Source organism: Lacerta agilis, chromosome 17, assembly GCF_009819535.1.
Source record: "Lacerta agilis isolate rLacAgi1 chromosome 17, rLacAgi1.pri, whole genome shotgun sequence".
Taxonomy (NCBI): Eukaryota; Metazoa; Chordata; class Lepidosauria; order Squamata; family Lacertidae; genus Lacerta; species Lacerta agilis.
This window is the reverse complement of record NC_046328.1, coordinates 14,363,695-14,377,380: the sequence shown is the minus strand read 5'-3', so window position 1 is coordinate 14,377,380 and position 13,686 is coordinate 14,363,695. Positions and strand designations below refer to the sequence as shown.

At 40.1% G+C, this 13,686-nt stretch overlaps 1 protein-coding gene across 1 annotated transcript in view; it reads left to right on the top strand.

Moving 5' to 3' along the window:
• The window catches only part of BCR (BCR activator of RhoGEF and GTPase), an 82,060-nt gene extending 75,027 nt beyond the window's left edge, over positions 1–7,033 (top strand). Inside the window, exons 18-23 of the mRNA XM_033136143.1 lie at positions 1,426–1,535; positions 2,587–2,726; positions 3,233–3,367; positions 4,725–4,830; positions 5,548–5,710; positions 6,103–7,033. Of these exons, the coding sequence (XP_032992034.1) occupies positions 1,426–1,535; positions 2,587–2,726; positions 3,233–3,367; positions 4,725–4,830; positions 5,548–5,710; positions 6,103–6,192 (744 nt within the window). The 3' untranslated portion in view covers positions 6,193–7,033. The remainder of the gene's footprint in view (positions 1–1,425; positions 1,536–2,586; positions 2,727–3,232; positions 3,368–4,724; positions 4,831–5,547; positions 5,711–6,102) is intronic.
• Positions 7,034–13,686: the final 6,653 nt, after the last annotated feature.

The following is a 13,686-nucleotide window of genomic DNA, read 5'->3' as shown; positions in this document are numbered from 1 at the left end:
TCTTTCTCTGGAGCCTGTTTGACCTCTCAGAGAACTCAGCCGTATTAAATTGGTACCTTGACTATTTGGTCCTATTGATGCCTGGTGTGGAAAATCAAAACAACACTCACAACTGTGTGCCCTTACAGGCACTAATTTTTAACAAAGGGGACAATGCACTCTGGAATTCTCCTTTGCAATTTTCACTGAAATGAATGGGAGTGGCAGTGGCTTGTATTGGAGGACTTCTCAGCAGATCAAATGCCCTAGGGCTCAGAGCTGCCTGCCTGTAACCACTGAAGTCCTGTTCTCCCTTTTAAAATATATGCAATGTTGGCATAGCTTTTTGACAAAGAATGGCACATAGTGGAATCTATTTTGAACGGGCATCTGCGCACGCTGTCTCTTCAATGAGCTAGGAAGGATTTTTTAATTTTATTTTGTTTCTTCAATGAGCTGTATCAATAAACTCCAGTTAACCAGATAAAAGTGGTTTAGTTGGGGAAGCTACTTCAGATGAAATAGTAATTATTTCAGACATAAGTAGTTTCGAAGAACATTAAAATCTCATGCATCATGTAAAATATTATTTGACCCTCAGTTACAAGTTGTTGCTCATTGTGGTGTTAATGCTACTGAATACAAAAGTCTCTCTGCTCATTGAATATCAAATGAGACTTGCTGTCTGAATATTGTCTCTTCCTGGGTAAGCTGCACATTATGCATAGCTGCTATTATTTATATATTTTATATTCTGCTTTTCACATTGCCATGTACTTAGAAAAGCTAACATTTTATTTTAAGAAACAGTAAACCACATGCAAAATAAGACAAAAACAAACTGAGAAATGAGAATTTAAAGTAGTAATAAAAGCAGCTGTAAGAGGTCTTACCTTAAGTGTTTTTACTGAAACAATTCTAACTGTAAACTCCAGAAACAAAATTTTGCAAGTGTAAGGCTAAAAACAGGGATGGTTAACCTGTGGATCTCAATATATTGAGCGTCAGTGGTTGTGGGAGTTGTAGTCCAGCAACATCTGGAGACCCACTTTTTAGGCTCTCCTGGCCTAAAATCTTAGAAAAGTCTTGTTGGTTTTCAGTTTGTATTAGACCACATTTCTTTCCACATTAGCTTTGTTATTTCTACCCCTTTTGACATTTTTGCTTGTTGTTTTGAAGTGTCAGAGAACTCTGTTTGTAATGACAAGAGACTAATGTGGTATGTAGTTGAGAGGGGGGTGCATTGTTCTGTGTAGTTTTCCCAAGGGAAAGTAGTTTACATGGAGTATGAAAGTAACTCAGTCAGAACAGAGCAGGTCACCCAGATGATGATCCAAGCCCCTGTGCTATTCACTGTTACTCATTGTGACTGTTTTTGAATGAGAGAAATCCAACAAGAATTTCTGTTATTGGAAAGAGTAGCTATGAATCTCCTTTTTCTTCAAGGTTGAAGTGAAGCTGTCTGTGAAGTTCACCAGTAGAGAGTTCAGCTTAAAGAGGATGCCTTCCCGCAAGCAAACAGGCGTATTTGGAGTAAAAATTGCAGTGGTCACCAAGTGAGTTATTTCATCATTATTTTTTTTAATCCAGGGTTTTTCCTTAAGGCCTTTTCCCTGACCTGACAGTGAACAAAGTTAACACATATAATTTGCCTGTTTTCTAACAGATAGTTTTGAGGGGAGGGGGAAGTACCTGTTTTGCAAGCTGCATCATGTTCATTGAGAGGTGCATAAATATGCTTGGAACCCAAGTTTGTTTACTTTGAACATCATGTGCTATGCCATGCTCCGGAACCAACCCTTGGTCTCTTCCTCTCCTGTGAGATGATTCACCCCGGGATTTTCCAAGCTACCGAGCAGCCATTATGCTCCACACTCAAAAAACATTCACACCATCTGGATGGTGCTATATTAGTTTTAACCCCTGAACTTTAGTCATGATTCATTTGCCAGCAGAATGTTTGCTGGCACTGGAGAACTTGGGAGGGAATCATTATTCTGTAGGCAGAAACAGGACTACTAAAGCACATATATTAAATTGACATCTTTAAAAAATAGAGAAGTTGAATGAGGATTTTTAGATTCCTCAGGTATCAGCCTTACTTTGAAAAGAAAATAAAAACATGTGATTCTCGGGAGTCAGATGAATGGTTTGGCACCCATGGTATGAACTGATGACTAGAATTTTATGGTGTTGGAGTGGGAGAATGCAGCTGCCAGTGCTTTGACCTCTTACTTTTCTGCACATCAATAAACTTTGTACTTTTGAGCAGCATGGCATATCAGGGGCTGCCAAGTGCTTCAATCTGATACTCACAAGCTTAGGGGCAGATCAGAAATAGCACATAACTTTGAAAAAGATAAATAGCTGTACACATTGAACAACATTTTTATTGTTTTTATTTCTTGACATATTAATTCTTTAAATTTGTATTAGTATTACTTTTGAAAATAAATACAAAATGATACCGAAAAAAGAAATGTCTGTCTTCAAATGCAGGCAGCCTCCAGTTTTTCCATGGAATCGAAGGCTTTCTTGCTTGTTGTGTGTGTATGTTCACACACAATTATTGCCTTTGCCTTTACTGAACTGGACCTCTTCTTGTAGGAGAGAGAGATCAAAGGTGCCTTACATTGTGCGCCAGTGTGTGGAGGAGATTGAGCGTCGTGGCATGGAGGAGGTGGGCATCTACCGAGTCTCTGGCGTTGCCACCGATATCCAGGCTCTGAAAGCTGCTTTTGATGTCAGTGAGTATCAGCTTCTAAGGTTTTAATTTCCACTAAAAATGAACAGAGTAAGTGCTCCACTCACTCTACTAATAGTTACTAGGGCCTGTCTCAATGGAAGTAGTGCAGAAAAGGAAGTGATCTGCAATGCAGTTGTTTCTAATGTGCATGCTTTAGCCTAACTGTGAAATGTATGTTGTTTACATTTTGAAATTAAAAAAAAGCTGGTTCAATGCATCAAGCAGCAGTATTTCTCAAGAAACTGCAAGATAGGTATGCATTGTGGCTAACTGTCATGTGTGCACTGTTTCAAATACCAGTGGTGGCAGCGCACTGGAGCCAGGGTAAATGTTAATGTGTACACAGCCAGAGTGTGCAAGCCCATGGCATATTCCTGATCCTCCAAAAGCTCTACCATCATTTTTGAATTGAGCAAACAAATTCAGCAGAGAGGAAGTTCAAAAGCAACACCCGAGTAGCTAAAACTCTGCTCCCCTCACATCTCCCTTCCCCTCCCTCTATTTCAGATAACAAAGATGTCTCCGTCATGATGAGTGAAATGGATGTGAATGCCATTGCAGGGACCTTAAAGCTCTACTTCAGAGAACTGCCTGAGCCCCTCTTCACAGATGAACTCTATCCCAACTTTGCTGAAGGCATTGGTGCGAATATGATGACTAACAAACATACTACTTCAGGATTGCTGAATCAATTGGGAGGAAATGTGACTGAAGATATTTGGCAGAAACTCCTTCAGGGCATCCTCTTACCCAAAATAATGCAAGAATACTTAAAGCATTAGAAATGTAACTGCTTTAGAATCGTTAACATTCCTGATGTTTTAAGTATTTTAAATTGCAACATTTTCTCGTAGGGGAGTGTTTCCAGGCCGCTGATAATATTGTTGCATCTTCCAGACTTTCAGATCTACAATCCCCTTTTTGAAAAGTGCCAGCCAGAACTGTACACTGTTTTCCATTAGTGCAGTGGACAACAATCCCTTTCTGATAATATCTAGCATGCAATTGGGCCTCTTTTTTCATAGCTGAGGCTAATAACTGGGCCAGGTTTGGTTCTGCAGTCTGTGAGGCACAAGTTTGTAATGTATTAAGTTTCAAGCCTTCTTTAGGAGGCAGCTTGTAAACCAAAATTAGGTCAGTTCCTGGACCTCTGTGTAGCTTGATGCTGCAGAGGGAAGGATTCAGCTGCCCAAGAGAAGTTAGGGAGCAGAGTTCAGGATGGATTGGGGGAGCAGTGAGGATGTGCCTGTATTGAGCTTGGTCTCTGGATTGTATTTTTTGTAACTTGAGTGAAACATATTATATACTTTGGGCACTTCTAGACTGTTGCTATTTTTGATTGGGGGATTCAATCACATACTAGCAGATTGAGAGGACTTGCACAACAAGCCTGTTTCCTTGAGGACTCAAAACCTTGAGTGACATGACTATGCACTGGAAAGTGTGGGATAACACTTGCTTTGACACAAAGTTATCTAACTTCCCAGCAAACAAATCAGAATGATCAATAACAGACATAATCTAATCTCCCCACAGACAAATAAGAATAAATGCACAATAAACAAATTGTCTGGATGCAACCTTTATTATTGTTACTGTTATTTATATAAGATTGCTCAATAGCATAGGGTTTTGCTCAGAGCAGACCCATGGGAATTAATGATCTTGACTAAGTTATGTACATTAATTTCAGTGATGCTACTCTGAGCAAATAACATAGGGAAAGACTGTTGACAGCAATAATCTTTGTTTTTTTGTTAGTTTAATACCACCCTTTGTTATTTCATTCAGAAATATGAAACGATAAAATGCAATTAAAATCCAATATTTTTTAAAATCATAAAATGGCCTGCAGCCTAAAGGCCTTGCAGAATTTTAAAAAATCTTCACTATAATGATCATAAGAGAGTGGGAGGAGCCAGGCTAGCCTCCCTGCAATGCCTTGTGAAGCTGCATTGTGTGCTCCCATCCTGACGCTTTCCCCCCTCTCCTCCTCTAGCACTTTCAGATCCAGTTGCTAAGGAAAGCTGTATGCTGAACCTACTGCTGTCTCTTCCAGAACCCAACCTTGTCACATTCCTTTTTCTCCTGGACCATTTGAAAAGGTAATGCAAGAGGTCCTTTTTCAGCATTGACCATCTCTCAGTACTTACTATGGAACTCCTGGAATGCATTCCTAGGCATTGTTGGGAATAATAACTGGACGCAGATGGTTAATAGACTTGGCCGAGACACCTTTTCAGCTTGGCTCTAAGAGAGACTACTGCTCTGAGATGGCTCGTCTGTAGTGGTAGCTCATAAGTAGAAGTGTTGGGGTGTCATTTCTTGTCCTCATCCTCTTGAACAAACCCCATGGATTGCTTGCCACTCTAGTGTTCTTATAAAATAACAACGTTCATACAAGTATTGGAGAACTGACCTAGGGCCCATCTCTGCCCTAGTTTCAAAATTCATATCAACCAATATTTGAGGAACAATAACTTTTTTTTTACTTCAAAGCTAACATTCATTGTGATACAGATAAAATATAGTGAAAATCTGGCTTGCATAGAACTTTAGATGGACAGTCCTGCTCTTATCACCTTTGCATCTGCTGGCGCCACAATCTGTTATCACAAATAGCTTCTTGCAGTGGTGAAGACCTTGAATGGGGCACCTCTTGTCTTTGTTATAAAAACTAAACCATAATTTGCTAGGATTTAAAGTCTTTGCAAGGGTGGTGTAAATGAGAACCACATTCTGAGCTGCAGAAATGAGACTGTGTCTTTCTTTCTTTCTTTCTCTCCCTCCCTCCCTCCGCTGCCTCTACACAATTGCTTCAGGGTTGCTGAGAAGGAGAACATCAACAAGATGTCACTTCACAATCTGGCAACCGTTTTTGGACCAACGCTGCTCAGGCCATCGGAAAAAGATAGTAAAATCCCTGCTAATCCAACTCAGCCAATAGCCATGACTGATAGCTGGTCACTAGAAGTCATGTCCCAGGTAAGGAAATGGGATAGTCCAGGAAAAGTTTTGCAATATAATGAGTGCATAGTGTCCCTAAGGCAAGGCAAAGTCCAGTGGCTCACCTTGTGGGATTAGGCTTGCTCTAGCTATCAGCCAGTCACTAACATTGCTGAAAGTTTTCTCTGTGTTTTGTTACACAACATAATAAAAACAGTAAACTGCCATAGGAAAGTTATTGAAGAAAGGAAATGCATTCTTTAAATAAGTAAATTAACAGATAGCCTAATTTCCCCATGGATTGTGCTCCAACCTGGATCTCCCATTGGGTATACAGCACCCAACACCTGCTACATAAAGCAGTTGCCCTCATGATTAGGTCACTTCACTACACTGGCTTTCATTGACCTGTTTTCTCCTTTGCTTTCCAGGTCCAAGTTCTCCTCTACTTCTTGCAGCTAGAGACTATCCCCACCCCTGATAGCAAGAGACAGAGTATCCTGTTCTCCACAGAAGTGTAGGAGCCTTGATCAGTCCATGTGGAATTTGCCATGGGTGTGAACTGCCCCACTCGGGGAATGAGAGAAACACATTACTCCTGGTCTGTCCTTGCCTACCAGGAGGAAACGAGGCCTTCAGTCCCTCTGCTATTTGTCAGGCAATGACAGGCTGAAGACTTTTTTAAAAAAAGAAAAAGAAAGATTCCTTCCTCTTTTGACCACTAGAACAAGAAAAAACTGGGCCAGGCTGTGCTGTGAGTTTTCAACCAGCAGAGGGTAGCCCTGAGCAGCAAGAACTGTTTCTTGTGGGGTATGTGAAAGAACAGATTCCTCAGTGGGTTTTTTTTTTAATGGAATTAATTTTATCTTTGGGAAGCTTCAAGATTTCTACTTGGACCTCTTGTGAAGAGCGAAAGGATATATCAAAACTTTAGCTTTAATAGCTGCTGTTTTGGTTTTTAATGGAATACTGCAAAGTATATGCATTTATGATGCCCTCTACATGGAAATTTAAATCTTGATTTCAACTAGTCTCTTTTTAATAAATTAATTAATGAATTAGAGGCTTCATATACAATCAGACCTCTTGGTTGGTTGTTGTTTTTGTCACAGACTTGCCTCTTTCCTTGGAAATGGAGAGAAGAAACCACATTTTCTTGCCTTTTGTCCCTTTTTGGGTAGCGGTTGATAAAGGAGGCACTTCTTGTTGCATCATATTAAGGCCAGTGTGGTAAAGGAGACTGGGGGAGGGTGTGGTGATGGCAAGTATTTGGATGACCTTACTTTCTGTATGAACCAAAAAAATAATGGGCAATGCTAATGTGAAAGATTTGCTAAATTCTTCAGGCATTCTAAATAGAATAGAGGATCACTTGAAAATGGGGAGCTTCATCCCATTCCCCCATATAAAAAAGAAAAAAACTTTTTATCCAGTTCTCCACCCAGATGATGAAGGCTGTGCCTACACATAAACACCATAACCTGTTATCAACATTTCTTAAGAGATCTGGGGACAAATGTCAATGGTTGTCTCCCAGCTGCTTGACCTAAACTTTCATCAGAATCGCTTTTTCGATACTTGAATTTTTATGTTCTTTCTTGAGACTTTGTATGTTGCTTATGGAAATTGTCTTTTCCACCTCAACCCCTTTTTTGCAGGTAAATATAAATGTTTTGATAAGATGTTTGATAACCTACACAATGATGGTTGATTGAGCAGGGAGCATTTTGTATTTTTCAGAAATCCCAGACATTCAGCTAAGATTGAATGGACTTCAGAGCAGCCGTAACTAGGCACCAGTGAATTATAACACTGGGAAAGGATCAGTGCTGGGAACTGGAAACATGAACTAATTGTAGAGTCCTTGAATGGACAGGGAGGTTTTTGCTTTTGCTCTGATTTTACATTATATTTGGGGAGATATTTTGCCTATCACTTGCCACTTGGTCATCCAGCATAATTTTTAGTTATACCCATACATGCCACCAAAATTTACTATGAAGATCAGAAACTGCTTGCAGGCAAGGGAGAAGAAGACAGATCCCCTCCTTCCTTATTAAAAGTGTGATAAAGGGCTAAGATGTTAAACTAAATTGTTGGCTTGGTTCAGGAGAAGGATTGAAGTAGGGAATGACACTCCCACAAAGATTTGTCATGTTCCTCAGTTTTGATAAATAAAAGTGATTCTCCTTGTTAAACAAAACTAAAAGGTAGTGGAGAAATGTGTGTTTTGACAGCCTCACTGATGTTTTTTGTTTTCCTGGTACTGTTCCATAATGTCAGCTGCTTTGGGTATTATGAAATCACACATTCCGAAAGAGAGGAGAGGTTTTGTAATTTTCTATGTGTATTCCCACATCTTTCATATTAAAATTATTCATATGGGAATCTGATATTGCTTAGCTCCTCTTCCTACCAAGGCTACGATATTGTCCCTGTTTAGACGTAACATATTTCAGCTTATTATATTATTTTATTGTTCTCACTTTATTTTATACTGTTATTGTTTTTCTAATTGTCATTATTGTATTTTAACAATTTTTGTGTAAGCCACTCACAGAACTTTGGTTATAGAGTGGCATAGAAATACCGTTAATTAATTAATAAATTAAATTATTAAGCCAAGATATGCACGAGCCTTGCATTCGTGTGCTTCATTCTGTCCTTCCTCCCTTCTCTTCTCTTAAAACAACAGAAATTGGTGTCATAGCCAGTAACTTAAATGGCTTACAAAAAGCAGATTAGGCAAATCTTATAGAGGATAAGCCCTTCAGTGGCTATTAGTTGTGTTGCGTACATGGTACCTGCAGTGTCAGAGGCACCAGGAAGAGGATTGTGTGGTGCTTTGTGAGCTTTCCAGAGGAAGCATGCTGGACTATAAATGTCTTTGACCTGATCCAGCTGCAGGACTCCTGTTAAATAGTGTGCAGCAATTGAAGTTGATCATTTACAGCTTTCACAGTTCCAGGCACTGATTAGAACATGGTAGCCATAGTCTCTTGGTTTGGATGTAACAGGAAACTATGGTAAAGTAACCCAGTATGTCTTCAGTCATGGGACACAGAGAAGAGAGAAAGGGACAGCATTTGCATGCACAAAGTTCATTTGTATTTTGGCTTAGTAAGCCAAGATATGTTATATCCAAACGGGGCTGCAGCATGTTACAAATGTTCTTCTCTAGACTAATTTCACTATATGGTAATTAAATTCTATTTCTCCCATTTCCCTTTCTGTTCAATCAAGCCTTTAAAAAGAAGTGTGGATTGCAAAGTATTTGTGGAGGTGCTAAAAAAATGTGAAGGTATCTAACATGCTATTAAATTTAGTATTATTATTTGAGGTAAAATGGGATAATTCTGTTAACATGAAAAGATATACTGTCTGAATTGCAGTTTTCTACCCTGCTTTGTCTCCTCCCATACAACCATTTATCTTTCTGTCCTTCTAAGCCAGCTTTCCTCAATTGCTGTGCTGGCTGGGGTTGATGAGAGTAGTAGTCCAAAACATCTGGAGAGCACTAGGATGAGGGAGGATGTTCTAGGCAATGGTTCTCCCCTATGAGGCTTTATAGGGGACGGACGCATGAGCTATGGGGCTGGGAAATGATTGACCAAGCTACCGTATTTACGCAAATCTAATGTGCCATCGAATTGAATACGCACCTCAATTTTCAAAACCTTGAAACCAAAAAAGTATTTGCTATGTCAGCAGTGTTTTTCAAGCTTGCAGTTAAATCTAATGCACCATCAAATCTAATGCACACCCTAATTTTCATGATGTAATTTTGCCAAAAAAGGTGCACATTACATTTGAGTCAATACGGTATCTCAGATTCCTTCCCATTTAGTAGAATGGCAGAATTGATTAATACCACTCCATATCGATGAGCAATGTACTGGACAAAACTCTATTGTTGAGGGATTTGGGGGTGGCCATGCAAGGCTGGGGGTGAAGGAAGACTTCAGATGTTGGGATCATTCTATGGATTCAGGATACAAATGGATTCTAGGCTGAAATGAGCTTGCCTCCTTCGGCACTCTTCAAAGATGGAAAAGTGGGAGGAGCATGGGTTATCCTGTCCAAATATCCCGAAGTACTGTATCTTGTTAGCAAAGGATCCCCCTGTGATAGTATCATAGCATCTCTGTTTGATCAATTTTTGGTATGGCACAAAAAGTTTATACGCACACTTTCTCTGGATTTACACAAGCCTGTTCCTGGGAAGTTTGGGGCCACCCCACGTATAAGAGATAGTCCTTCCTTAACATTCCAGTCATACTTGTATTGCAAGTTCAACTGGTCTCACAATCGCAGTCTTTCATGTAGTTGTACAGGACTTGTGTTACCTGAAGAACCAGCACAAGGGAGCTGCAGAGACTGGTGGTGCTTAAAGAGCTAATCAGATCCTCTACAATGACATGGAAGCCTTAGAGAGGCCTTAAATGTTTTTCTTGAGATGCGGGGGGTGGGGGGAGGGTTGCTTTGACCCTGCTCTGAGAACTATAATTTCTGAAGGGCTTTGTCTTTTTTTGTCTGGTCATTTTGAATTTGCACCACTTCTCATTCAAAAGGGGCTGCTATTTTCCTTCGTGCATCATTGGTTGTTACTTATCTATAGCTGCGGCTTACAACTGGAAAAGCAATACTACAAAGACTACAAATGTGCCAACTCACCTTGCCTGACTTACTAATTTTTAAAAATTTACATAAAACTGTAATTTTAATATTGAATTGATATTTTATACTGCATAGTTGTAAGGAGGATGCCTTTGCTTTGGAAACCTTGAGAGCAGCTTTGATGAGTAGGTGAATTCTTACGTGGAGGCATGTAGATGTGAGAGATTGGACAATTAATTGATTTTATTATTAGTATTAATGATTATGAATTATTAGTATTAGTATTATAAACATGCTCTCCTGAATAATTGCAGTTCTGAGCTGGGAAACTAGGGCATTCAATTTAAACTGATCTGAAAATTGAGAAAGGGTTGTTTGTTTGTTTGTTTGTTTGTTTAAAAATGATCTGTAATGCATGCAACACACTGTAAAAATGATCCAGATTTTCAAGTGAAGGGGTTCTTATTTCCCCTGCTTGGAGTTTTCTTAAAACCACCAGGACTGCCTTTCAGTATACTGGTCTCCACATCAGCATGGTCTTGCACCTCTCTGAGGATGAAACATAACTGGGGTGATGTGGGCAGGTGATAAGCAAGTCGCTACTTCATAGGCAAGCCCCTCAAGACAAGGATTCCCTCCTTCTAGAGGATGCCTCTGTCCCACTGCCTGCCTAAGCTGCTACTACTAGCAAGGGCTTCTACTCAGAGCTTAGGGTTGCCCTGCTCCCAATTTCCAAACTGAAGTCCCTATCTGAGTATCAAGACTTGTGCTTCCTCCACCTCACTTGGGCAGAGGGGACTTAGCCTTCCCCTGGCACCAATGCCGCACTCTGACATCACATACTAGGTTGGGGAAGTGGCTTGCACCTGTCAACACTGACAAATGCATGTGTGATCTTAATGTCCCCTCCATGCACCTCTCACAGGCAAGCTACAAATTACCAGATTGGTTAGTCTTGGAGGTGGTTGTTCCTCCAATCTTTTCAGAGATTTAAAGAATGGGAGGGACAGGAGGGGAACAGTACCACTAAAGTGACTACACCAAACCAAAGAAGTATGCAGCATCCTTCTAAAGCTCCCCACCCCAAAAGGGGGAAAGTCCTCTCTTTTGCAGTAGCCTAATAACTTTGCTGGAGAAGGAACTGGCAAACCACTCCAGTATTTTGCCAATAAAACTCCATGGACATAAAAAAGGAGAAGCAAGTGAGAGTTTCCAAGGCATGCTCTGGTTCATGGGGTCACGGAGAGTCGAACACGACTAAGACGACTAAACAACAAATAACTGCATCAGATTTGACCAAGAATTGGTTGAGTGAATAAAGGGTTGTATCCAACATTAGTTATGTTCAAAGGAAAACCATCAAAATTAATAAACATTACTAATTTATGTCCATTAATTTCAGTGGGTCTGCTCTGAGCAGCACTCAGTTAGATACAACCCAAGGTGTTTTGACCATACTATGTTGTTTGTGATTGCAAAAAACTGATAACCTATAGTTTCAGGTTAGGCTTTCCCTCCACCTGCCTTTAAAATACATATTCTGAGAGGATTTTCTCTTACTCTGCTCCACTGTGAATTCTGGAAGCTTGGGCAACTGATTTCTTTCACATTCAGGTGCCAACTATAGCAGGGAGCCCAGCCCTCCAATGGTGATCCCATTCTTCCGGGATGCATTTGGTGTATAGCTCAGAAATTTCAAATTAGTTATAAGTGGGTAGGCATATATTACAGGTTTTGCATATCACTGATAAACCAAGATGATAATCTTGGCAGATAATCTTATGGAATCTTTTGAAGATTAATTTCTATGCCTTAATGTTATAAAATACAACTTTAGAAGGCCTCTTCCCAATCGCTTCCAAGAAACCCAGGGTGTTTTTATTCCTCTTCTGTGATTCCAAGTTCCTTATGTAGCTTTCTCAATGCTCTGGTTTTAAAACATCAAGTTACCTACAGAATATTCCATTTTACAGAATGTTATCCATAGCATAGATCCTTAATATTACTGTATTGGGTGTGAATGACTGAGTAAATGAATACGATATTGTGCCCTTCCAATATAACCTCCCTGTGTTTTGCGGTTATTGTTTAAGGACAACCAAGAGAGCCCTGTTGCCTATCAATTCACAGCAAGGGTTGAACCACAATGATAGAATTCCCATCCTGATAGTTCTGAACAGCTTTAGGTTTGCTTTTGGAGCTTTGAGTTAGGATGGTAACACTGGGATCAGCTGTTTTATTTGTGCTGTAACTGAATTATGACGGGATAGATTTGCTTTTTAATCTACCATTTCCTGCTTCAGCCCTTGTGAAGGTCAGGCTGTGGAAGTGGTGAGTGAGGGGACTGGCTGCCTATTCTGCACATGTGCCCTGCTGAATGTGCTACATGGTTTAATTTCTCACACATCATAATAAGGGCCACACAGAGCTTTTGTCTGTTTTTTCAGCTCCTATCCCAAGAGCTTGTCAAGGGGCACAAAGACTAATGGAAGATTACTTGTCTAGTCAGACCACTTTCACTTTCTTAAATATACAGTAGTGAACATTCCAAAGCCTGTTATGGGGGGGGGGGATTTCCTGTTTTCTTCTATAAACCGTCACAGACCAAACAACTCTGCACTTATAAGTAGAGAACAGGGAAACTCCTGGCCTCAGCAAAGCTCTGCATGTGCACTGTCATGGCTGGATTAACATTTAAGTATACTGCAGTCTAGTGATTTATGGCTTCTCAGCATGTGCCTGTTAACTCTACAAGAGTAAGCAAATGTAGAGGTTCTTCATTTCCTTGGCTCTGACCACAAGTGTCTCCACAGGAAGGATGCCTTTAGTATGCTTCAGGTTATAAAACAATTGCTAGTGTCATTTCAGTAGGAATGTATTGCCATTGTTTTTCCATACTTCATCACTCCTTTTGTATTATAAGAGTCACTCTCCAGGTTAGTGTCAAGGAAGGTATTCCTCCAGAAAGTTTCTTAAAACTGATTCATAAGAGAGAAAAAGAATCATCAGAATAAAGTGTACATATCCTCTTGTCATCTCATCACCATTATGTCTGGTTCTCTTTCCACTGACAACCCTTCTGGTAGTCTGTGCAAATATATATCAGTATTTAAAAGTTAGCTTCTGGGTTTCACTGCTTTGTGGCCTTTAGCATGAGCAGGAAAGAATGCAGGGCTTATGAAGGGGCAGAACCATAATTCAGGTAGAAGCTTGCTTAATTATCAGTGGTTCCTGCTGTGTTCCAAAGGGCTAAGTAAATCAGCCAGATTACTTGCGGGAAGCAAAACCTGCCTCATCCAGAAAAACTCAGGTCACCAGGTGCAGGTTTACTTTCACTGGTGTCCCTTCAGTTAACACCAATTTACGTTATTTATATAACAGTATGATTGCCATTCAAT